A 27,162-nucleotide genomic window follows, 5' to 3' on the forward strand; every position below is an offset into this window, starting at 1 on the left:
AATGGGATGCTGGCCTTCATAGCGAGGGGGATTGAATATAAAAGTAGGGAGGTCTTGCTGCAGCTGTATAGGGCATTGGTGAGGCCGCAGCTGGAGTACTGTGTGCACTTTTGGTCACCGCACTTACGCAAGGATATTTTGGCCTTGGAGGCAGTGCAGAGGAGGTTTACGAGGCTGATACCGGAGTTGAGGGGGTTGAGCTATGAGGAGAGGCTGAATAAACTAGGCTTGTACTCGTTAGAGTTTAGAAGAATGAGGGGAGATCTCATTGAGACATATAAGATGATGAATGGGATGGATAGGATAGAGGTAGAGAGACTCTGCCCGCTCAGAAAGGACAGTAGGACTAGGGGGCACAGCCTCAAGATAAAGGGGGGGCGGTTTAGAACGGAGTTGAGGAGGAACTTCTTCACTCAAAGGGTGGTGAATCTCTGGAATTCTCTGCCCGTTGAAGTGGTGGAGGCTGCCTCGCTAAATACTTTTAAGACGCGGGTTGATAGGTTTTTGATAAGCGGGGGGATTAAGGGTTATGGGGAGAGGGCGGGAATGTGGAACTGAGCCACGACAGATCAGCCGTGATCTTATTGAATGGCGGGGCAGGCTCGAAGGGCTAGATGGCCTACTCCTGCTCCTATTTCTTATGTTCTTATGAATTCACATTACAGTGGAGGAAAGGTACTCATTCAGTCTAAGTTGAACTCTGCTTTCGTGATTGTTTAAGCACAATCTGAGCTACCAGTATTAACAGTGAAGACAGCCACAGTGTTGTCCACAACAGCCTTTGCTTAAAGCTCCAAGAGGCAGTAACAAACAAATGAATTCATCTGAAATTTCTCCCTTGCTATTTAGCTGGGGCATTAAACCGTTCAAAGGAATTTCCAATAACTGCGTTAAATGTTCTTTTGTTTGTGACCCATGGCATAATTTTGAAGGCCAAATAGTTGATTCATAAAAAAGATTCTGAAACATATTCCCATTTTCAGCATGCTGTCCAAAGTTTAACTATTTTCAGATCTAAAGATTAAATTTTCAGCAATAGAAAAGACGTTTCTCAGTAACCATATTAAGATCTAACTTATTTCACATTAGACCTTTCTATCCAGTGACAAAACAGGTTTTCCTTCCAAAATTAGGAAGCCTAGATTTGTATTCTGGTCCCAAAAAAGAAAACGTAGTTGGTATGCAGGTTCAGTTCTCTGTTGAAATCTTGATGCCACAATGAGTGTTGCAGCTATTAATCAAGAGAGAGTCTGGAAAATGGGAGCCATATTTTTTGGAGTCTCAGTTCAATCAAGGCAGTTATAGATGGCAGAATTCAACATTGCCTCCAATTTGGCAATTAGTTTTCAGCTGACTGAAGACCAGGATTTCAATGCCAAGACTAAGCTCATGGTTTACTGGACAGCAAATATCCTTGTGCTTCTATATGCTTCAAAGACTTGGACAACCTACAGCAGGCACCTCTAACCTCTGAAGTAATTTCAGCGGTGTCCCCTTGCAGGTCCTCCATTTTCAGTGGTAAGAAAGCAGCATCCTCTCCCAATCCAACATGCTCAGCCAGCATTAAAATGTTAATTACACAAAACCAACTCCATTTGGCAAGACTTGTCACCTGAAACAAGCACTCTAGTCAGAATTTGAGTTCAGTCAGTATCTCCCAGGAGGACAATGGAAAAGCTTTGAATGTTCTGAAAGCATCTCTCGAGATCAAACATACCTGCCAAATTATGGAATTCTCTGGTTTGTGACCAACCAAAGGATCATCGACTAGCAAAGTTAAGGTGCTGGAGAGAGCATACAAACCTCCAAAGAACTCATCTACTTGTCCCTTCAAGCACCATCTATCCCACAAGTGGCAGACTCCACAGATCATGCATTTGATTTATTAATTTCAGAACCTATTAAACTGAATTGGAAGTAAGTCATCCTGGATCCAAAGAAACTGCTTAAGAAGGTATTGTTGTCCTGGTGTAGGCATGAATTTTTTTAAACTCTCTTTCATTTAAATTAGACCCTGATGAACTGTAAGGTGACTGCCAAAGGGTCACCTGACTTTTGCAACTTGATGTGGAGATGCCGGCGTTGGACTTGGGTAGGCACAGTAAGAAGTCTTACAACATCAGGTTAAAGTCCAGCAGGTTTATTTGGCAGCACTAGCTTTCGGAGTCTCAAGCTTCTTCCTCAGGTGAGTGAGGACTTGTATTCACAAACAGGGCATATAAAGACACAAACATAATTTACAAGATAATGGTTGGAATGCAAGTTTTTACAGGTAATCAAGTCTTAAAGTTACAGACGGTGTGAGTAGAGAGAGGGCGAAGCACAGGTTAAAGAGGTGTGTATTATCTCCAGCCAGGACAGTTAGTGAGATTTTGCAAGCCAGGATCCCGGTTGAGGCTGTCCTCACCATCATTTTGAGCTAGTAAATGTCTCCTCATCTTAGTCCTAAATGCCCTATCCTGTCTCCTGAGTCTGTGATGATCAAAACTGCCCTCTGCTTTTGAAATTCGTTTATCTAAAAACTGAAAGTCTGGGCAACCTGCAGAACACCAGTGTGTGGAACTTGACTATCAGTTTCTGCTCAGTGATAATTCTACTCAGTTTCTGAGAATTTCAGTTTCAGCACAATCGCTGAGCAGAAACTGATAGCCAAATTCTGCACACATGAGGACGGCTTCAACCGGGATCTTGGATTCATGTCACACTATCTGTAACCCCCATGACTTGCCTGGGCTTGCAAAATCTCACTAACTGTCCTGGCTGGAGACAATTCTTTAACCTGTGCTTGGCCCACTATCTCCATTTACGTTGCATGTAACTTTAAGACTTGATTACCTGTAAAGACTTGCATTCCAACCATTATCTTGTAAATTGAGTTTATATGCCCTGTTTGTGAACATAAGTGCTCACTCACCTGAGAAAGGAGCTTGAGACTCCGAAAGCTAGTGCTGGCAAATAAACCTGTTGGACCTTAACTTGGTGTTGTGAGACTTCTTATTTTGCAACTTGAACAGCCCGGCAAACTTTCTGGAAACTTTCAAATGGATTATAATGAGCAGGCGTCTCCCTTGAACGGGCATGCGTAAACAGCACTCTTCTGTGGAATTTCAAACCTGTCAAGATTAATTCAAAACATGGGGACAGTAAACTTCTAGACTCTGATTCTAGGTCCGCCTTGTAACGAGGGAGGACCATTGAGACTGAGTATCCACAATGAAGTGTGAAAACCACTATCTATCTTCTGTTGTACATTAATTGCTTATGACCATGTGACTGAAACTTCTTGTTCATTATAACAATCCACCATTTGCCAGACATACAAACATAAAATATTTGGAGCAGGAGCAAGCCGGCTCTGCCATTCAATATCAGGGCTGATCTTGTATCTCAATGCCATTCCCCACATTCTCCCCGTACTCTTGAAACCTTTTGAGTCTGGAAATATACTTAGTTCCTTTTTAAATATAACCAGTGACTTGGCCTCCACAGCCTTCTGTGGTAGAGAATTCCACAAATACACCACCATCTTGAGCGAGTAAATGTCTCCTCATCTTAGTCCTAAATGGCCTATCCTGTCTCCTGAGTCTGTGATGATCAAAACTGACCTCTGCTTTTGAAATTCGTTTATCTAAAAACTGAAAGTCTGGGCAACCTGCAGAACACCAGTAACAGTAATAGGCTGCATAAAAAGGCTGTGTCATCTTGCTGCAAAAGACCTGTCAAGCTTAAAGTCTTCTAAAAATTTCTTGGGGCTTGTTTCAAGCAGCATTAACTTGGTCAGTAACAACCTGGACCCCTGGTTGCACCAGCCATCAGAGCTGTCTACAGTGTACACAGCCTGACCCCAGACATCTGAATATATCTGAATATCAATTCCGGAGTGGGGAAAGTTCCTTTCTTCATTTGACTCTCTAAGGTATGTGAACTGCTGATTATTCTGTTTGATGTTAATATTTGTTGAAGTGCGGTACCATCATTAATTGTATCTTGGGTGCGCGTTGTGTGATTGATACAGTAATAGGTCTTACTGGGGTGAGTGCATGAACTTAAATATTGCCACTTGTTTAAATCCATGACTGTCTATTGCTGGTGATTTTTAAAGGGGACTTTTGGGAGTACACATCAGCCTTGTCAAAATTAAAGTACATTTACTACGGACAGAAGAGAAAAGTAATTGGGGTTTCACTGTATCTCTCTCCCTTGTCTGCAACAGTAGCTAAGAGAAGGATGCAGCAGTTTCACTGTTGTCAAAGAAATGATGCTTTTTCCACACTTAGAGGAAATTTGATCATCTAGCCAAAATGATTGCAGCTTAAGGTGCACCGAGAAGCTACCTGCAGTCTCTATTTTCATTTCACAACAACACTCGTATCACTGAAACATGAACTTAGCAAATCCATGTTGGCTTAAAGTTTATTTATTTGTGTCACAAGTAGGCTTACATTACCATTACAATGAAGTTGCTGCAAAAATCCCCTCCGCCGTACTCCGGTGCCTGTTCAGGTACACTGAGGGAGAATTTAGCATGCTGATGCACCTAACCAGCATGTCTTTCGAACTGTGGAAAGAAACTGGAGCACCTGGAGGAAACCCAGCAGACATGGGGAGAACCTGCAGACTTTGCAAAAACAGTGACCCAAACCAGGAATTGAGAGTTGGTCCCTGGCGTTGAGAGACAGCAGTGCTAACCACTGTGCCAGTTTCCATTCGGGATTAAATCAATGTTGTTCCAGCCATTTATTTTCACTGTACAAAACTTTTCCACCACCTGCACTTTCCAAGCCCCACCAGTGGCTGCATGGCCTTGTAACCAAGTTGTTCCTTATTCTGATACTCATCTGGTATCTTCACCTGTGAATGGCTCATCCAGATGTGTCATTCTCCTCATGTTCAAGGTATTGTTTGTCAATTACCCTATCCTGAATTTCCATCTGGGACATCTTTTGACTTTTCCATCCTCAACCACCTGTTGAGAGACTCTACAAGATGAAGGCATGTAAAATCACCGGCTCCAACGCACCCCTCCCTGAGGAGCTCAATGCATTCTACGCCCGTTTTGAGCAAGAGAGCAGGGAGAGCATGCCCTCCACCCTGGAAGTCCTGGTTGAACCTACATCTAGGGTCACCATTGCAGATGTCAGAGCAGCTTTCTCGAAGATCAACCCACGGAAAGCGACTGGCCTGGATGGATATCCGGACGAGCGCTCAGGTCCTGTGTGGATCAGCTGGTGGGGGTATTCGCAGACATCTTCAACCTCTCTTTACAACAATCTGAGGTCCTATCTGCTTCAAGAAGATGATCATCATCCCATACCGAAGAAAAGCCATGCAGTGTGCCTTAATGACTATTGTGTGGGGCTCTGACATTCATCATTATGAAGTACTTCGAAAGGCTAGTCACGGCATGAATCGGTTCCAGCCTTCTGGACTGCCTGGATCCACCATAGTTTGCCTACTGCCGCAACAGATCCACAGCAGATGCCATCTTCCTGGCCCTGCACTCAACCCTGGAACACCTAGATAACAAAGACAACTATGTCAGACTCCTATTTATTGACTACAGGTTAGCCTTCAACACCATTATTCCAAAACTCATCTCCAAACTCTGTGGCCTGGGCCTCAGCTCCTCCCTCTGCGACTGGATCCTGAGCTTCCTAACCCACAGGCCACAATCAGTAAGGATAGACAACAATACCTCCTCCGTGATCACCCTGAAGACCGGTGCCCTACAAGCCCCCTATTATACCCCTTGTATACCAATGACTGTGTGGCCAAATTCCCATCCAACTCAATTTTCAAATTTGCTGACGACACCACCATAGTGGGTCAAATCTCAAACAATGACGAGACAGAGTACAGGAATGAAATAGAGAATCTGGTGAACTGGTGTGGCGACAATAATCTCTCCCTCAATGTCAACAAAACAAAGGAGATTGTCATTGACTTTAGGAAGTGTCGAGGAGAATATGCTCTTGTCTACATCAACGGGGTCGAAGTAGAAAGGGTCAAAAGCTTCAAGTATTTAGGTGTCCAGATCACCAACAACCTGTCCTGGTCCCCCCCATGCCATCGTTACAGTTAATAAAGCCCACCAACACCTCTATTTTCTCAGAAGACTAAGGAAATTCGGCATGTCACTACAGCTGTCACCAACTTTTACAGATGCACCATAGAAAACATTCTTTCTGGTTGTATCACAGCTTGGTATGGCTCCTGCTCTGCCCCAGACCGCAAGGAACTACAGAAGGTCATGAATTGGCCCAATCCATCACGCAAACCAGCCTCCCCTCCATTGACTCTGTCTACACTTTCCACTGCCTCAGAAAAGCAACCAGCATAATTAAGGACCCCATGTACGCCAGACATCCTCTCTTCCATCTTCTTCCACTGGGAACCGAGTCAAAAACAGCTTCCCAGCTGCCATCAGACTTTTGAATGGACCTACCTTGCATTAATTCAATCTTTCTCTACACCCGAGCTATAACTGCACCACTATAATTCTGCACTCTCTAGTTTCCTTCTCTATAAATGGTATGCTTTGTCTGTACAACATGCAAAAAACAATATTTTTCATTATATGCTAACACGTGACAATAAATCAAATCAAATCATTCTAATTTGGCTCCTCTTGCACGTTTGCCTCTGAATTCATTACCCTCCTATCCTCCCTAAATCCCTCCATTCATGTAAACATTTTGCCATATTCATGATCAACCTTTGACTTCACTAGTTCCAGTGACAAATCTACTCCAAGGATCTAAATCACTAGCAAGGTCTCTTCCAACTCTTTTCTTATGACTTATTTACTACTTCCTTCAGTTCCCCACTGGAGAAGAAAACTAGTTGATAGTCCTCCGAGCTTAGCAAAGACAGTGCCAAATTCTATGACTTGCCAGAGCCTCTGTCCACATTTGATGCCATTGTTACAGTAAAATTTTCACTGTTGGGCAACGTTACAAAGAAGAGCCATTTGGACTCGATGTTAATTTGGCTTCTCTCTCCATAGATGCTGGCAGATGTGCTGAGTTTTACCAGCAATTTCTGTTTTCAAATCAAACCTCCAACAACTGCGGTATTTTGCTTTTATTTTAGCCTCCAAATAAGAAATGTAATTTTTATGTTTGAATCTGTTCTCAACATCTATCTTCACTATCCCTAACCTGCTCAGCTTGACAATCCTTCTCCACCCCATGTACCCCTCCTGGATTGTGACCCTTTCATTCCCCTAACTCCGTTTCTTTTTGCAGAAACATACTTCATCTGTAAAATATCAGAAAGAGCATTATAAATATTTGTGAGTGGCAATCACACACAGTACGATAATATTCAGGTTTCTACATCGATCATGTCGCACTCTGAGGGGCTTCAATACAGTCAAAGAAAAATTACAGGTTCAAATGTACATTACAAAGGGTGCAATGGTGTTCAAGTTGTCTACATAGATCAAGTTGAACTCTAAAATACTACAATATAATTATGATATATGGAATATTCACTGTATACATTTAATGTAAATCATAAAGCCCATGGGGTTCTATTCAATTCCACTCCCCTTAGTTCACTATGGCTGAAAGGTCTTAGATGGCAACCTTCCCCCATTGTGCCCCAAACTTTACTGCATCCCTAACTCCTATTTTTATACGTAAGCAATGTCTTTGTCTACTTTGGCTGCATGCTGTAGAATTTGCTCCCTGAACTCCCCAACTGTCTATCTCCTAAGATATCCCTTATAGCCCACCTTATTTGAGCCAGTTTTTGCTTACACCCCTGAACTCCTGGTTTGGTTTTATGGAAACATCAGGTTTGATCTGCTGTCAAACACTATGCAGAAGGATCTTTCTATGTGGAATCAGTTTTCCATGCAGCATGAAGACCTGTGAGATTTTTGAACCCCTGAACATCGATTGTGCAATATGCTTGACTTCCTCAACTCCTGAGCTGATGTTGAAGTGAAATAGATGATGACTAATCTTGTTGGTCACCTATGCTTTGATGCTGGAAGTTGCCTTAGCCTTCAGTTGTAGTAAGTTACCTGAGAGCAGGAATAGAATAATGAGACAGACTGAGCATTTCAGCTGAAGTGTTTTACAGGCTGCAATTTGTACTGCCTTGAGTAAAACTGTGTTTAAGCAAAATCTTAACAAGTGATTAAACGTTTCCATTTTTCTCCATGTCTGTATGAAGCACTCTGAAAGGTTTTTCTACAAGAAATGATATTATAAATGTTAGTTATGATTACCATTATTTTGCAGCTTTTGCTGGTATATATGATTTGTACATTCTGCACTTCATATCTTCTGAGCTACAAAAGATGTATTAAAATTTATCCTAAGTATATATGTAGATATTAGAAAAACAACTATTGGCAGTTGCAGCATTTAGTGAAGTTGTTTTCAAATCGCACTGTATAAGTAATTAGTAAATATTAGGCAGTTGGTATAGCAAACTGCAAAGTTACTCAAGTTATCTTTTATGGAGACAGTTTAAACATTTCTGCCACTTTAAGGAATAATGTGTAAATGCAGAGTTGAAAGCATTCTTGTGGTTTGGCATAATCTTTCAAACCTAGAGGGAGGAACAATAGTTTCAAGTTTATCTGTTGTCCTCTGTCAGTGATGTCTTGGTGTGCTAGTTTTATGGATACTTGAAAAAAATATGCTTGAGGATATCTTTTGTATGATTATTTCTTGCACAAGTATATTTCATTCTGCATACTCAAAGTAAACAATAGATCATAAAAATATTGTTAAAAGTGAGAGAAAATTTTATGACTTTGAGGAAAAAAATTATATCTTCATACTCCACCATCACACAGCTGCATGATTTAGTGTTCACTGAGGAATTTCTGTCCCATCCCTAAACAATTTTCCCCATTGTAATTCTATTAAAACCAATTTTCTAATCTCCATTGATGTGCAACTCATTAACTCCCAGTAATTTCACGCAAGTAGCTTAAATATGACACGCATAGGGATTATGTCTTATTATACTAACATGTCAATGCAACAAGCATCAACCCCAAAGTAAACTTGCTCAGTTTGGTTGATTTGTTGCTGGGTTTATTAACAATAAAATTGCATCCACAGGTCTCCTGCCAGTACATGAAGCAGGATCATGCAACATAAAATGCTGAGCTTCTGAATTAAAACAGTGCCAGTATAAAAGTAGCTTGTTATTGGCTAAGTGTGAATCGCATGGAAATTCATGAACTGTGAATCGGTGAGCATTAAAACATTGGCATTCTGTCACTACTCCCCATCAGATCTCCATTACAGATTCCCATGCTAATCGTTAACCGCATGAGTTTAGGATATTGATCAAGATGTATTTGGTATAGTTTATGAACAAGCCAATAATGAGTGTTGGGTGGTGGGGTGAAAATTTTACAACACAGAAAGAGGCCCTTCAGGCTATTGTCTCTGCTGGCCCATTTTCCAGTACTTGGTCCGTAGTCTTGTATGCTATGGCGTGTCAAGTACTAAATGCTTCTTAAATGCTGTGAGGGTTCCTGCCTCTCTCACTCTTTTAGGCGGAGTTCTAGGTTCTTGCCACCCTCTGGGTCAAAAAGCTTTCCCTAAATTTCCTGCCATTACCGTCAATATATGTCCTCTGGTTATTGACCCCTCTACTAAGGAGGAAGCTTTGTTTCCCTATCTACTCTTTCTATGTCCCTCATAATTTTGTACACCCAGCCATACTTACAGTTAAAATACAATGACATTAAATTCATGCCAAGTAGAAAATTATTTAAGTTATTTTTAAAAAGGCTTGAACCCTTATCTTTCCTTAATATAGCTTAAAAGTGGTGAACACAACTTACCACTGCCTACCAATCAGTTCGCTTCCTTATAGTTTCAACCCTTGCAAGCAGGGCAAGACACTTTCTGAAGAGGAAAAAGTTAGCAAGCCAGAGAGCACCTGTTTTCCCTCTGCACTGAATTCCCACTTTGCTCCAAATTCCCAAATATACTCATTCTGACTCCCAACTGCTTGTGTGCCCACTTAGTGACTGCGCTTGAAACAACCCTTAAATTAAGCTGAGATGGATCACTCACGAGTTAACTTTTGCAGTATTCAACACCTATTGAGATGCTATTCAGGCTTCAGTTAATTGTTACCCTTTTTAATCTTTTAACTAGACTACTTAGCATTTAAAAAAAAGTTAAAAACAGACACACCAGTTCAATTCCCACTTTGCTCCAAATCCCCAAATATGCTAGTTTTGACATGTCTTACTCAGGTGATGTCTCCACCAACTGTCCGTACATCCATGTACCAAATGTAGGCCAAATCCTTCAGCCTCTGGATTGTCGGAGACCAGACATACGAATGAAGATGTGTGTCAGGATCCTGACACACAGGCCTCTAGGAATTGCCTGGGAAGATTCAATTTCGAATGGGAAATTCTCCTCCTTCTGGGACCCGCTGCAAAGGTCTCTGACCTTTGAGTTGAAGTAAAAGACTTCAGAAGTTTCAATGTACTTAGCTTGATAGTCATCCATGTTAGATTAAAACTTAGTGTAACATCTGGGTAACTATGCAACTGTCCCCCAAATACCCTCTGAATCTTCACCTGACTAGTCCACAATCCAACCTGTCTACCTCAACCCAACCTATTGACCCACTTGTTCCCATTAACTCCAAACACTTGACTACTTCCCCAACAGGACTACCCCAGTCACCAAAAAGATCTCACCAACCCCTACCTCAGCTCAACTAACTGGCTACTGACTCATTCACCCTACCCAGTGTCGCCTCACCTTATCTACCTATTCTGCTTATCTCACCTGCCCTATCATTTCACCCACCCTACCAGTTTACCCACCTAATTGCCCACCTCCCCCTCCAACCCAACCATACATTAATTACATTCATTCAAATTGGACCTTCAAAGTTCCCAACCCACAGCTAGGTGTCCTATCTGCCTCCATTCCGCTGCTACAGAGTTCCCTGATGGATGCTACACTCTGTTTCTGGAAAAGCCAGGCTCATAAAGTCTAGGAGAAATGTGGTGCAGCATCGGGTCAGAGAAATTTATAGGTGAAGTGGAAATCCGATGATCGTTGTCACTGCTTGAAAGATTCAGGCCTACATGTACTTAAAAGTTGTTCTTTTAAACTGAAAGTTTGAGTAGTTGCAGCACTGCTCTTAAAAATGTGGTGGAATTCTTGCTAAAAGGGAGGCACAGTGGTTAGCACTGCTGACTCACAGCACCAGGGACCTGGGTTCGATTCCTAGCTTGGGTCACTATCTGTGCGGAGTTTGCACATTCTCCCCATGTCTGCATGGGTTTCCTTCAGGTGCTCCATTTTCCTTCGTCAGTCCAAAGATGCATGGATTAGGTGGATTGGCCATGCTAAATTGCCCCTTAGATAGGTTCTGGGTGGGATTGTGGTTGTTGCAGACTTGATGGGCTGAGAGTAGAATTCTGCACTGTAGGATTCCACGACGCTATGAAACTGTTCAATTAACTGTTCAATACTTGTGAGCAGTTTTGATAGTGGAAGGCACTGATACTATCCCAAAAGTAACAAAGAATGCAGAGGTTATAGAAAGGGAAGAACTTAAAACTATCATCATCATTAGAGTAAAAGTACTGAGCAAATTATTGGGATTGAAGGCAGGCAAGTCCCCAAGGCCTGATGGCCGACATCCTAGTGTCTTCAAGGAAGTGGCGTTGGAGATACTGGATCCATTGGTTACAATATTCCACAAGCTCCTGGATGTGGATTGGAAAAATGCTAATTATAACATCTTATCCAAAAAGGGAGGGAGGGAGGGAAAACGTAGGGAACTATAGGCCAATTAGTTTAACATCTCTTATCGGGAAATTGGTATAATCCATTGTAAAGGAAGCAAACACAGGACGTTTAGAAAGTCAAAATGCAATCCATCAGAGTCAGCATGGTTTTATGAAGGGTAAATCATGTTTGACTAATTTGCTTGAGTTTTCGAAGATCTAATAAGCAAGGTAGATGATGATGATCCTGTAGGTGTAATATATCTAGACTTCCAGAAGGCATTTGATAAGGTGTCACGCAAAAGGTTAATACACAAGATTAGTTCATATATAATTAGGGGTTATTTGCTTGGCTAGAGGATTGGCTAACAGAAAGCAGAGAGTTGGAATAGATGGGTCTTTTAGATTTGGCAAGATGTAACAAATGGAGTGCCACAAAGTGTGGCCCTCGGTCCCCAAGTATTCACAATTAATATTAATAACTTGGATGCAGCGACAGTAGGTACTGTAGCCAAATTTTCAGAAGATACTAAAATAGGTGAGATAGTTGCAATAATGAAATAAGAAATTTACAAATGTATATGGATAGGATAAGTGAATGGGTCAAAATTTGGCAGATGAGGTTTAACGTGGATAAGTGTGAGGTTATCCACTTTTGTAGGAAAATTATTATCAAAATGGAGAGATGCCTTAGTACAGAGGGATTTGAGTGTCCTTGTGCATGAATCGTACAAACTAGTGTGATACACCAGGTGATAAGGAAGGCAAAAGAAATCCAGTCATTTCTTGGTAAAGGAATGGAATATTAAAGGAGTTGCTGCTCCTTTAAAGGTGTTCAAAGGTGTTGCTGCTATTGTACAAAACATTAATGAGACCACATTTAGAATATTGTTTACAGTTTTGGTCCCCTTACATGAGGAGGGGGCCAAAGAAGGCAGTTCAGAGGTGATTCAGTAGATTGATTCCAGAGATGAGGATCATCCAGAGGGGAGGTTGACAAAATAGGCGTGGAAGTTATGTTTCCCCTTGTCACACAATCTAGAATAAGAAATCATAGTTTTAGAATAAGGGGTGGCAAATTTAAAACAAAGGTGAGGAGAAATTACTTCTCTCAAAGGGTCTTGAGTCTAGGGAGTTCAATACCCAGAGTGTGGTGGATGCTGGGACTTTGAGCAAATTTAAGGAAGAGGTGGACAGATTTTTAATTGGTAAGGGTTTGAAAAGTTTGATGAATGGGCAGAAGTGGAACTGAAGCAGAGTTGAGATCAACCATGATTGTATTAAATGGTGGAGCAGGCTTGAAGGACTGAATTGCCTACTCCTGCTCCTGATTCTTATTCTAATGATCTGTCTACAGTTTAATGCACAAGGATTTAATTTAATCTTTTTAATGTCCTATCCAGGTTTGTTGAAGTTCTGCACAGTTGGATTTTGTGGAATTGGCAGCCTTATTGACTTTGTTCTTATCTCCGCGCAGGTGAGTTGATAACCATCATTTCAAGCGATATGCCAAACTGCTTGCAATCCTTTACGTTGAGTGATATATGGATTATGTTTCTGTAAACTGAAGTGGTCATGCCATAGCTAAATGCAATAAAACACATGTGAGTTTACACTGAGTTGTGTTTAAGCAAAATTAAATAGATAAATTGTTAAACTGGAAGTTCAATTAAATTTTGGCATTAATTGAAATCCGACTATGATTAATGGTGCTGCTGTCCATAATAAAATTGTCTATAAAGATATTTGACATGCATGTTAGGCTTGATCTTGTACATGTGAGCTAAAAGTCAGCTCTGGAATGGTTATACTCGTTTGTGTTCACCTTTGCAGAAATTTAGCACTTAAAGCTAAGCAATAATACAAAAAATGGTGATCTATTTTCATTAGTTGTGGAGCTGAAGAATTTAGATCAAATATAGGATTCAAACAAAATGAGATAAGAGAGCAGGGGATAATCGACCCATAATCTACAGAAATAATCTTTTTAAAATTCCTTATTTTTATGTAATATTTATAAATAACAAAATGTAAAAATATACAACAGTTTGGGAAGCCAAGAAGTAGAGTTGGTTGAAGTTTCAAGCTAATTTATTAGTGGCACAAGTAGGCTTACATCAACAATGCAGTAAAGTTACTGTGCAAATCTCCTAGTCACTGACTCCGCATGGACAGTGACCCAAGCTGCAAATTGAACCTGGTTCCCGGCCCTGTGGGACAGCAGTGCTAACCACTGTCAAAGTTCTCTACTCTAGTTCTAACTTGGAATGTAAGCATTTTGACTACTTGATTTTAGTATCAACTTGTACAAGAAAGGAGTAGATCCCAAATCAAACTCATATTGATTGTTGGTCCAAGTTAACTGTCAATTCTTCCTCTGCGTATAAACTGAATACAAACAATCCTGTAAATAACTAAGCAATTGTATTCCATCCAGCTCTTCCTCATCTAAACTTGATATATTTCTTTAGGACAATATATAGTAAAGAGGGATAAGACAAGCCTTCATTCACTACTAACTTGATGAAAGGCATCTCGACCTTTTGGAGAGAAGTGCTGTAAAACTTATTTTTAATGTACTTATCTGATTAAAACAAGTCTGCTAATGTTCTGACTTTTCAACATTAACTTAAAAAAGTGGCATATGTTCAGCTCTAGGCTTTGTAAAGAAAGGATGTCCTTTCTTTACAAATTCTCTCAGTGTAGTTGTTAGCCAATTTGTCTACATTAATGCAAGTGTATTAAAATATGGATCACATACAGGATTTCTTTCAACACACTTAAGAGTAACTTTCAATTTATGTTTCATTGCTTCAGGTAAAGAGATGCTCTTGAGGCGCTGGGAATGTGGTTTTAAAATTTAATAACTTCACCCAGCTTTCCTCCAGGCGTAATGAAGATGTGTAACAAACCATAAGCTCTGTTGGAACATGCCATGTGTTCCTTGATTTGAATAGCTTATCAGTAATGGTTCACTTGTGTACACGTACACAATATGAATGTGTAAAATAAGGAATGTAATGTGGTTTTGATGATGCAAAACAAAACACAACTTATTAGCTGCTGTTCAGTGGAGCCTAAAAGGAAAATTGCTTTAATACATTGTGAAGCCAAGAATATTTGATTTGATTTGTTATTGTCACATGCATTAATAAAGTGAAAAGTATTTGTTTCTTGTGCACTATACAAACTAAGCATATTGTTCATAAAGAAGGAAAAGAGAGCGTGCAGAATGTAGTGTTACAATCATAGCTAGGGTGTAAAGAAAGATCAACTTAATGCAAAGTAGGTCCATTCAAGTCTGATGGCAGCAGGGAAGTTGTTCTTGAGTTGGTTGGTACGTGACCTCAGACTTTTGTACCTTTTTCCCAACGGAAAAAGGTAGAAGAGAGCATGTCTGGGGTGCGTGTAGTCCTTAATTATGCTGGCTGCTTTGCTGACGCAGTGGGAACTGTAGACAGAATCAATGGATGGGAGGCTGGTTTGCGTGATGAATTGGGCTCCGTTCATGAACTTTTGTAGTTTCTTGCAGTCTGAGGCAGAGCAGGAGCCATACCAAGCTGTGATACAACCAGAAAGAATGATCATAGATCATAGAACTCTGCAGTGCAGAAAGAGGCCCTTCGGCCCATCTTGTCTGCACCGAACACAATCCCACCCAGGTCCTACTCCCACATCCATACATGTTATACTGACTAATCCCCTCTAACCTACGCATCCCTGGACACTAAGGGGCAATTTCTTAGCATGACCAATCAACCTAACCTGCACATCTTTGGGACTGTGGGAGGAAACCGGAGTACCTGGAGGAAACCCACGTAGACACGAGGAGAATGTGCAAATTCCACACAGACAGTGACCCAAGCCAGGATTCGAACCCAGGACCCTGGAGCTGTGAAGCAGCAGTGCTAGTCACTGTGCTACCGTGCCGCCTATGGCTTTCTATGGTGCATCTGCAAAAGTTGGTGAGAGTCATAGCTGACATGCCAAATTTCCTTGGTCTTCTGAGAAAGTAGAGGCCTTGGTGGGTTTTCTTAATAGTGTTGGCATGAGGCATTTGCTTAATTACATAGAAAACATATTATTTAGTGAAAGTCATTTGTAAGTTGTAAAAATATTTTAAAATATCAGTGGATGTTTTGAATTGTTGTACTGCTTTCTTCGGGCAGTTATAACAGGGACTTACTACAAAAATAGCAGAGAAGTTGTCACCATTCTGTGAATTTACAAAGGCCCAGAATATACAGTGTTTTTGACAGCAAAGTGTTCAATGCCATTACTCTTTGAATCTCACTGCAACTTTAGGATTTAGCACAAGCACAGATGAACATGAAAAGCCTGAGGTTGCAGTCTGTCATTCACTGTTCTGCTGCAGGCTGTGCTATGGCTCTCTCTACAACTACCCTGCACACCAACCTCCTCTGCATTTCCCACTTCCTCTTCCGCCAAGTGCCAGAATTTGGCAAGATCAATTGATTGAAATATCCCCTTTTTCCTCTCATGTTACTGTTGGCAACACCAATAATATTACCGTTGGTAACACATTTTAAGTCTTGTTTATTGAATGAAACTGAGTTTTTAAGGGAAATTTGGGTTATTGCTACTACTGAACAACCAAAATGGCCCTGAAAAACATTTTAAAATTTGTGGAATGTTGTTAAATGATTCCATTATGGTTAATAGCTAGTTTCTTAAAATATTTTTTAAAAATATAAAAGTTTGTTCATGATATTTCAGGTTCTACTTGAACCCATGTGTATATCCCAATCTTTATTTCACAGGCTGTAATTATTCTTAAAGTTATTTAATTACTTGTGCTTTTCATTTTCTGGTTTGCTATATGTGAGAATTCTTTAATGTGTGTGGCTTCTTAGCTTGATGACATCACTGCTGTTCAATGCTAGGAAACATCATAAACTGTGCTAAAATAAATTGCACACGAAGACTAAAAGTCTCAACACAAAGATCACTCAAGCAAGCTGTGCTGAGAAATCTTGATCAGCAGAATGTACACTTCACTGCTGACTGCAAAATTCAAGAACCATGCCTACTCAAAGTTTGCTTGCATCAAATCTGTTTTTTACCTCATTCATTTTGATTGCGCAGTAACTAGCAGAAATACAAAGTCCTGTATTGGATTGGGGTAATATATTGGCATGGTTTGAGAGCAGACTGGAAACAGGAGAGATAAATGGGTCTTTTTCAAAGTGGCAGGCAGTGACTAGGGGGCTACTGCAGAGATAAGAGCTTGCGCTTTAGCTATTCACAACATATATCATTGACTTGGATTAAGGAACCATATGTAATATTTTCAAGCTTTTAGACAACACAGAACTAGGTGGGCTCATGAGTAGGGAGAAGGATATAAAGGAGTTTCAGGGCAATTTGAACAAATTGAGTGAGTTAACAAATGCATGACAGATGTGCGGTATAAAGTGGATAAATGTGAAGTTATCCACTTTGATAGGAAAAACAAAATGGGATCGAGATGTCCTCATGTACCAGTCACTGCAAACAAGCATGTAGGTACAGTAAGCAGTTAAGGCAAGTGGTGTGTTACCCTTAATTGCAAGAAAATTTGGACATAGAAGTAATGGTGTCTTACTGCAGGTGCACAGTTTTTGTCTCCTTATCTAAGAAAGGATATGCTTGCAATTGACGGATAAAGCGAATGTTCACCAGACTGATTCCTGGGGTGATAGGATTGGTATATGAGAAAAGATTGGGTCAACTAGGCATGTATTCACTAGAGTTTAGAAGAATAAGGGAGGGTCATATTGAAATGTAGAAAATTCTGACAGAGCTGGACAAACTGGATGCAGGGATGTTGTGGTCTGGCTGGGGAGTCCAGAACAAGTTAGTCTCAGGATACGCGATAAGCCATTTAGGACTGAGATGACAAGAAATTTATGTATATTAACCTATGGAACTCTCTACCACAGAAGTTGTAGAGAGCAAGTCACTGCATATATTTAAGAAGGAAATAGATTTCTCGACATCAAAGGGAATGAAAAGGGATGGTGTTAATGGCATTAAGATAGAGGACCAGCCATGATTATATTGAATGACGGAGCAGGCTCGAGAGACTGAATGGCCAACTGCTGTTCCTATTTTCAGTGTTTCTATGAAGCTTGTGTTATTGTAACTTTACAATGTATGTTTTTTTGTTCTTTCGTGGGATGTGTATGTCACTAGCAAAGCCAGTATTTGTCACCCATCCCTATTTGCATTTGAACTGAGTGGCTTGCCACCATTTCAGAGAGCAGTTAAGAGTCAACCATATTACCTTGCATCTGTAGTCACACAGATGAAACCAAATAACAATAACAGATTTCTTCCCTAAAGGCGATGAGTGAACCGGACAGGGCTCTTTAACAGTTGACAATGATTTCCTAGTTACCATTACTGAGATTAGCTTTTTATTTTCAGATTATTCCTTAAATTTAAATTCTATCCGGTGCCGTGGTGGGACTGAAACCTTTACTCCAAGAGCATTCACCTGAATCTCCGGATTACTAATCCTGTAACATCACCACTATATTGCCATATTCCCCAATAATCTTTCTTTTGCTACACTGATATAATCTGAATGCATTGCATTCTTTCATACAAAATGCTAAAATTCCCTTGGATATGATTGCAGTGTTACCCTGTTTCTTTTTACAGACAAAAGATTGAAACTATAGGTAAACCCTATAGTTATGTGGCATCTCGTAAAAATGGGGCAAATTAAGAAAACATGGTTCTTGAAAAGACTGTTTAGCCATGAGGATAAATTATGAACAATCTGTCCAATCACCATTCAATGTGCTTTCTCCCTAACTCAGTAATAGCAAATGTGGAATTTGCTTATGTATCCCAAATTTCCACTGGTCTGGCTCTTTCACAGCTGATATATCTTTGGTCTTGGTGAAGCAGAAAAATCGTGAGTTTTATGGAGTATGCTGAAATAGGATCTCACTGAAAAGTGTCCATAATGTTCTGCACCTCACTATTAGATATTAGTAAATCTGTTCTTAAGTGTCTATACCTCTTACAATACCACAACCATCACTCTTCCCTGCTTTTTACTACCCTGCTCTGTTCATTCTGCCTCTTCCTTCATTAATGTTGTTCGGCAATTAGATCAGAAACCCCAAGGCATATTATGAAGTTAGACTGAACCCCAACTATTTGCTACTTTGGCATTGTGAGGATAAGATGTTTCACTGCAGATGAGACTCTCTGATACACTAAGAAGCTATTATCAAGCAAACTTTATTTAACAACACAGTTTAACAATAATGAATGAATTAGCTTAATAGTTAACGTTTGAACAATACTTAAACATAACAAGATACAATTCTTAATGAAAACAAATTACTGCACGTGCTGGAACCTGAAACCAAAAGAGAAAATGCTGGAAAATCTCAGCAGGTTTGGCAGCATTTGTAAGGAGAGAAAAAAGCCAACATTTTGAGCCCAGATAACCCTTTGTCAAAGCTAAATGGCATAGAAAGTTGGATATATTTATTCTGTAGGGTGAGGCAATGAAAGATGAGTCATAGCCACAGAAACAACAGGAAAGGCTGCTAATGGCAGTCCAGAGAGAGAATAAAAGGTATGACTAGCCAAATGACAGAGAAGCTGAAATCAGAGGGTAAGCTGAGACAGATGAAGATGTGGGGGGGGGGGGGGGGGGGAGTGGAGAGATGAGTGGGGGAGAGCTAAAATTGAGAAAAGGGGGGAAAGGGGGAGCAAAGATAAAGAAAAGGGGATAAAATATGGGGAAAAGTGTGAGGGGAAGAAAAATAAAGACAACAAAGAAATACAAGGTAGAGAACAGTTAAAAATTAAATGAAATGAAAACAAAGGGGTCGAGGTGGGTAGAGGTAATCATCTGAAGTTGTTGAATTTGATGTTGAGACTGGAAAGCTGCAATGTGCCTGGCTGGAAGATGACATGCTGTTCCTCCAGTTTGCGGTGAACTTCACTGGAACATTGCAGCAGGCCAAGGACACTCGTGGGCATGGGATCAGGATTGTGTGTTAAAATGGCAAGCAATGGAAAGGTCAGGATTCTGAATGTGCACAGACAGAAGGTGCTCAGCAAATGATCACCCTGTCTACATTTGGTCTTTCTGATATAGAGGAGACCACATTGGGAGCAGCGAATACAATAGACCAAATTGAAAGAGGTGCAAGATACAATGTTCAGATTCAAGCAATATTCCTCTCATAGACTAAAACTCCTCTTCAAAATCAGTTAACAAACTACAGGTTTATGTGCTTACGTTTGGGCTGCTAATTCTCCAGAACGCCTTTGGAGAGAGAAAGAGAGACAGACAGAGAGAGACCTATTTCTCCTAGCAGATTCCAAACAGCAACCTGTAGAGAGCAAGAGAGACAGAGACACCTGTTGCTCCTTTTAGAACCCGACAGTATCTTTTGTTTAACAAAACTGTCTTTCCTGCAAGTTCAGCCCTATCCATTCTTTGTCTCTGTCAAGCAGCCTAATCAAAACCCTACTCTGAAACCCCAAAAGAAGACCCAAATAAGCACAAATGCATTAACTCAGATTAAACAAACACCCCATTAGCTATGATTATTATCCTGGATTTTCAGCATGGAGCTGCATTTTATCTCAGACAAATCATCACCTTGTGAAACAGTTGAATTTTAAACATACCCTTTACAAGAAACATAATTAAAATACATTTCTTAAAGGCACAATATCGTCACACCACCCCTTAAAATGAAATAAACCAACGCTATTAAAAGATGCCTTCATTTTTCAAAACTACTAGTTTTCACACTATCAGTAGTCTATCAGATATATATACTTTTTATTACATCAAAGCATACAAACGTAACAGCACTCTCATCCAGTTCAATCCTCCTCTTCCAACATTGAACATTCCTTCTTTCATCAAAGTCATGAAAAAGCTTCGGCAATCACGTTCTCTCTTCCTAATTTTCTCAACATGCTGCTGTTATACAGCTGCTTCCTCCTATTTTTGATCCTGCTTTGACTCCAAATCTGAGCTCATTGTTGTTGCCATGATTGTAAATTAATTCTGGTAATGTCCCCAGAGAGCTGGGCAATATCTGGAGAGTAAAACTTTACATTGAATGCAAACTGGCACAACCTCTTTGGATTTGCTTTTGAATTCCTTTGTCGGAGTCCAACTAGTTCTTTTGATTTTCAAAGTCCCGAAATGTCAAAACGAAGTAATCTTTTTCAGTAGGTTGAGCTGCTGACAGGTGTTATTAAAGCAGACCTGTCCCTTTGCACATTTTCTCAACCTTGCATAGTTCAGGGCCATCCAGAGGGGTCACTTTATCCCTGTCCCCTTCCTTGTTAACTGGCTTTTGCCATCCCTCCATGCAAGCTTTACAAGTGGATTATCTGCTTATGCAGGCAAGTGTTAATATTAAATGGTTAATGCCTTCAGTAAAAGCAATCTAGTACCATGAGCAATTCTCCAATCTTTTTAACAATAGAATGCAAAAATTCTGCGGTAAGATTAGATCAGGTGAAGACTACGAAGTAACTTCATTTTGCAATGACTGAACATACAGTGTAACAGTTAAAGCAAATTCTACATTTTTCCAATCATATTTCTTTTCTTAAAAATTGATAATCAGGTACACTGTCTCCTTTGTGAGCTATGTACATTTTTTGGCATTGCCTTCCTTTCCAGGCAACATTTAACTCTAAAAAAAAAATTGTCTTACTCCGGCTTGTCTTTCAGCGTCATGTCTAGACTTGCCCCTGCAGTGTCCTGTTTAAAAGCTGAGTGACTAGTGAGGGTTTATCGTTCCCTTTCAGTAAATGGAAACTGCTGTGTCTTCAACTATTTTCTCATTCAGGGACTTACCAATAAACTGCTTACCTCCTCTCCAGACGTGTATTCCCAAAAAAATGCCCTGCTGGAATAACATGATAGTTTTATCCTTCTAATAAAAAATATGATTCGGCCATATGAGCTGAGTGAACACTTGTTTAGCGTTTGTAGTTGACAGAACAAAGATAGATAATCACCATGTCATATCCCCATCTGTCTCCGTGATTGCACCCTACCTATGGCTTCTTAGCTCTGTGAATATTTTCTTTTGTTTTCAATTATAACACTTCTGACTATAAAGCTATGCCCACAGTTCTAATAATTCAAATGTTTCTACATTTTTGTAGATTCCTGCAAATGATAGGGACATCTGCTATTATTTATTGTTTATGCATGTTTGAGAATACTTGACCCATTAGGAGTGGTGCACTTAAACTAGGAAGCAGAGCAGTTGTGTGTGTTTTTTAAATGCTCATGAAATGTGAGCATCACAAATGGGCCAGCATTTATTGTCCACCCCTAACTGCCCTTGAACTGAGTGGCTTGGGAATCTTTAGAGTCAACCATATTGCTGCAGATCTGGAGTCACATGTGGGCCAGACCAGTTCTGGAAGGAAGATTTTCTTCCCTAAAGGACATTAGGGACCTGTGGCCAGATTAGTTTTTGCATCAATCAGCAATAATTTCATGGTCATCATTGGACTTTTTAAAAATTTCATGGTTATTATTGAATTCAGATTTCAATCCAGGTCCCAAGAGCAGTACCCTGATTTTGTGGATTATTAGTCCACTGACACTTGTTGAGTGTAATCAGGGGTGTGAGTGTGGTGCATTCAGATGGACATCTAAGCATGAAGTCAGGAATTTAAGCAGCCAGAATGAATTAAGAATACATATTGTTATATTTGTGATTGATTCGTGGAGATAAGATCATAATTAAATTGGGGCAGGAGCTGACCAATGATCCATTGAGCCATTCAGCCATTCATAGCTGATCAGATTGTGGCTTTAACACTCTATTTTGCTGCCTGTTCACCATACCTCTTGACTCCCTTATTGAGCAAAAATCTATCTAACCTATTAATACGTCAAATGTTCCAGTGTATAGTGCTCTCTGTGCAAGAGAATTCCAAAGACTCCTCATCTCAGTCTTAATATTAAACTGTGCTCCCTAGTTCTAGATTCCCCCTCAAGAGGAAACACCCTCTAAACATCTAACCTGTCAAGCCTTCTCCAAATCTTATCATTTCAATAAGATAATCTCTCATTGAGTGTAGGCCCAAACTGTCCAGCTTTTCCATAGAAGACAACCTCTTCATCCCAGCAATCAACCTTCTCTGAACTGTTTCCAACACAAGTATATTCTTAATAAGTAAGGCCAAAACTGTATATAGTACACTTGTAGTGGTATCACCAGCAGCCTGTATAGTTGTAGCAAGACTTCCCTACTTTTCTACTCTGCTTCCCTTACAATAAAGACTTGAATTCTGTTTCCCTTATTAATTATTTGCTGTATCTGCATGCTAAGGTCTCTCTGTACTGAAGCACTTTGCAGTTTCATACCATTTCTATAATAATCTTTTTATTTTCTTACTGCCAAATTGGACAAGCTCACATTTCCCATGTTATACTCCATCTGCCATTTTTACGCATTCATGCAATCTATCTATACCCTCTGTAGACTCTTTGTATCCTCCTAACTTGCTTTCCTACCTGTTCTTGTATCATCAGCAAATTTGGCTGCTCTTCACCCAAGTTATTAATATAGATGATAAATAGTTGAATCCCCTGCATGGATCCCTGCGGCAGTCTGCTGGTTACAGTTTGCCAAACTGAAAAAGATCCATTCATCCCAATTCTCTGTTTCCTGTTAGCTAGCCAATCCTTTATCCATGTAAATATATTGTCCATCCACGCTTAGAAAATTGCAATATGGTCAGGCAGAGTCACATGATTTACGCGAAAGGGAAATTGTATTTGACAAATTTATTGGGAGTTCTTTAAGGATGTAACAAGCAGGGTGAATAAAGGGAACTAGCAGACATGGTGTATTTTGATTTTCAAAAGGCATTCAATGAGACAAAAAAAATACTGGATAAATGTCTTGCTGCTACCCCCTTAATAATGGATTCTGACACTTTCCCAGTGCCAGATATTACACAAATTGGCATATAGTTCCTCCTTTTTGCCTCCTTGAATAGTAGTGTTCCTTTTGCAGTTCTTCAATCCACTGGGACATTTCCAGAATGTATAGAATTTTGGAAGATTACAGAAATGCATCCAATATCTCTGCAGCCTCTTCCCTTTAAGGCCTTCAGGTCATGAGGACTTGCCAGCCTTTAGTTCCACAAGGTTTTCTAATACTTTTTCTCTAGTGATTGTGATAGTTTTAAGCTTCTCTCTCTGTTTTAACCTTAGCCTTTGTACTATTCTTGAAATGCCTTTTGTGTCATCTGCTGAGAAGAAAGATGGAATATACTTGGTGAAAATGTCTGTGATTTCCTTGTTTCCCATTTTCAATTCCTAGTCTCACCCTCCAAAGGACCAATGCCGCAGATTTTAATAACCTTCTAAAAGCTTTTATTGCCTGTTTTTATATTTTTTGTTAGTTTTCTCTAATATTCCAATTTTACCCTTCTTATCACTGCTGCCTCACTGCACCAGGGACCCGGATTCAATTCCATGTAGAGTTTGCAAGTTCTCACCTTGTCCGTGTGAATTTCATCTGGGTGCTCCAGTTTCCTCCCACAGTCCACTGATGTGCGGGTTAGGTTGGTTAGTCATGCCCCTTAGTGTCAGGAAGAGTAGCAGGGTAAATACGTGAGGTTGCAGAGCTGCGGCCTGGGTGGGATTGTTGTTGGAGTAGGCTTGATGGGCCAAATGGCTTCTTTCTGCACTGTAGGGATTCTATTTTTTTAAGTCATTCTTTGCTGATTTCTAAAATTTTTTGAATCTTCTCACTTAACACAAACAATGCAGCATTCTACTTCTTATTTTACACCATCTTTGTTCTTGTTGGTTAATCTCATGTATTTTTTCATTGCATCTTTCTTTCTTAATGAATATATTTTTATTGAGTATTGAAAATTCTTATTAAATGTCTGCCACTGCTTCCGTACTTTCTTTGCTTTTAACCTATTTTCCCATTTTACTTTAGTCAACTCTCACTTTGCAACCTTGTACATAGCCTTTATTTAAATTTAAGATATTAAGATGCAAATTTCTCACTCTCAAAATGAATTTGAAGTTCTATCATTTTGTGATTGCCATTGCCTAGAGGCTCCTATACTATTAGGTTATTTATTAATTCTCCCTCATTACACATTACCAGGTCTATAATAGCCTTTTCCCTTTGTCGTTCTGGAACATATTGTTCTAAGGAACTATCCTGAATATATTCTATCAACTTGTCTTTCAGGCTACCTTTACTGCTTTGTTTAGTCAAAATGATATGAAGGTCAAATTCTCCCATCCTTATTGCTGTATTTTTCATACAATTGCCATTATTTCTTGATTTGTACTCCTACACCGTAGCTACTGGCAAGAGCTATTAACCCCTCCCACTGGTGACTTCTTTCCTTTGCTATGTTATATATCCACCCAAACAGGTTCTATATTTTGATCCCAAGAATATTTCTGAGTAGTGTACTGATCTCATCCTATCTTAACAGAGCTACGCCACCTCATAAGAACATAAGAAATAGGAGCAGGAGTAGGCCATCCAGCCCTTCGAGCCTGCCCTGCCATTCAATAAGATCATGGCTGATCTGTCGTGTCTCAGTTCCACATTCCCGCCCTCTCCCCATAACCCTTAATCCCCTCGCTTATCAAAAACCCATCAACCCGCGTCTTAAAAATATTGAGCGAGGCAGCCTCCACCACCTCAACGGGCAGAGAATTCCAGAGATTCACCACCCTTTGAGTGAAGAAGTTCCTCCTCAACTCCGTTCTAAACCGCCCCCCCTTTATCTTGAGGCTGTGCCCCCTAGTCCTACTGTCCTTTCTGAGCAGGAAGAGCCTCTCCACCTCTATCCTATCCATCCCATTCATCATCTTATATGTCTCAATGAGATCTCCCCTCATTCTTCTAAACTCTAACGAGTACAAGCCTAGTTTATTCAGCCTTTCCTCATAGCTCAACCCCCTCAACTCCGGTATCAGCCTAGTAAACCTCCTCTGCACTCCCTCCAAGGCCAAAATATCCTTGCGTAAGTACGGCGACCAAAACTGCACACAGTACTCCAGCTGCGGCCTCACCAATGCCCTATACAGCTGTAGCAAGACCTCCCTACTTTTATATTCAATCCCCCTCGCTATGAAGGCCAGCATCCCATTAGCCTTCCTGACCTCCTGTCCTTCTGAGATGTCAAATACCCTTGAATATTCAGGTCCCAGCTGTGATCAGTTTGCAACTATGGATCACAAGACTGCAGGACTGGTCTGGGGATCTGAATTTAAGATGAGAAAATTCCAATTATACAAATTAGCACTAAATAAAGTTCCCAATTTTCACATTTTAGTAAACATTCAAATAAAACTCTGAAGGTAAATGCATAGAGCCATAATGATGAATAGAATGAGATTAAACTTGGATTAAAAAATAAATAAAATTACAAATTAAGTGCAAGAAACATGTGAACTGTCCAACAGCATTGATGGAAAAAGATGAATAAAATGTCAAAGTTAAGAAAAACCTCCGTCTTTTGGCTAAGATCAAATGTAGTATGGACACGTTGGGCTTGGTTGAAGTCATTAGGTTATATTTCAGCTTCATTTGAAGCAATTTTCAAAAATGGCATCTCAGCCTTTTGGCTACAATGCAAATGAGATCAAGCCTTGGAGGAGGAGCTATGCCTGCTCCAATCAGCTTGGATCATGTAGATCAAGCCCAAGACAGGAGGTGAGAGCCTTGTTTTGTCAGCTTGGATTGGGAATGTCTCAACTTGTTGAGACTCTGAATTGGACTTGATTGGATTGAATTGGAATAAAAACAAAAAAAAAGAAAAACCTCACCAATTTTGAACTGAAGAAATCTATCACAAGTTACTTCTGACAGAAGTGAGAAAGATGTGTTTTAAAAATAATAAATAGGCGGTTACATAGTAACTAGTGACCAAGTGTTGACATCACTACACAAGATTTCTTTTGCTTTTAGTTTTATTAAAGACTGCAATTTAAATTCCATAATTTTTATTAAAGGTATTTTTAAATCACATTGAATTGTTATCAATCTGTGGCCAATAAACAGGTACACTTGATGCTTCCAAAAATCTATTTTTTCTGGGATGGAAACTAGTATTGTGGAGTGGGAGGTTTCCACACACATTCTTCCTAATTTATTGAGAGCCATTATCACATGAGGCATGTCACATTTTGTACGCGTAAAACAGGAACAGATTTTATGACAGAATTAGCAGCACCTTTTTTTCCATAATTTATGATAAAGTTAGCCTAGCCCTGAAACAATTACAACAATTGCAAGATTTACAGCCATGATTTTCCAACATAATGTTGGCTGTTGTTGCCGAACCAGTGTTTGTTTGCTGTTGTTTATGTTGCAGATTCTTGCACAGTTTTATTTTTAATTTCATTTGAA

The 27,162-nt window shown here is 40.0% G+C and overlaps 1 protein-coding gene across 1 annotated transcript in view; it reads left to right on the forward strand.

Moving 5' to 3' along the window:
- Positions 1 to 27,162, forward strand: part of tm2d1 (TM2 domain containing 1) — a 92,352-nt gene that overhangs the window by 37,251 nt on the left and 27,939 nt on the right. Inside the window, exon 5 of the mRNA XM_080195518.1 lies at positions 13,144 to 13,217. Within this exon, the coding sequence (XP_080051644.1) occupies positions 13,144 to 13,217 (74 nt within the window). The remainder of the gene's footprint in view (positions 1 to 13,143; positions 13,218 to 27,162) is intronic.

Source organism: Carcharhinus amblyrhynchos, chromosome 9 (genome assembly GCF_965287045.1).
Source record: "Carcharhinus amblyrhynchos chromosome 9, sCarAmb.v2.hapA, whole genome shotgun sequence".
NCBI lineage: Eukaryota > Metazoa > Chordata > Chondrichthyes > Carcharhiniformes > Carcharhinidae > Carcharhinus > Carcharhinus amblyrhynchos.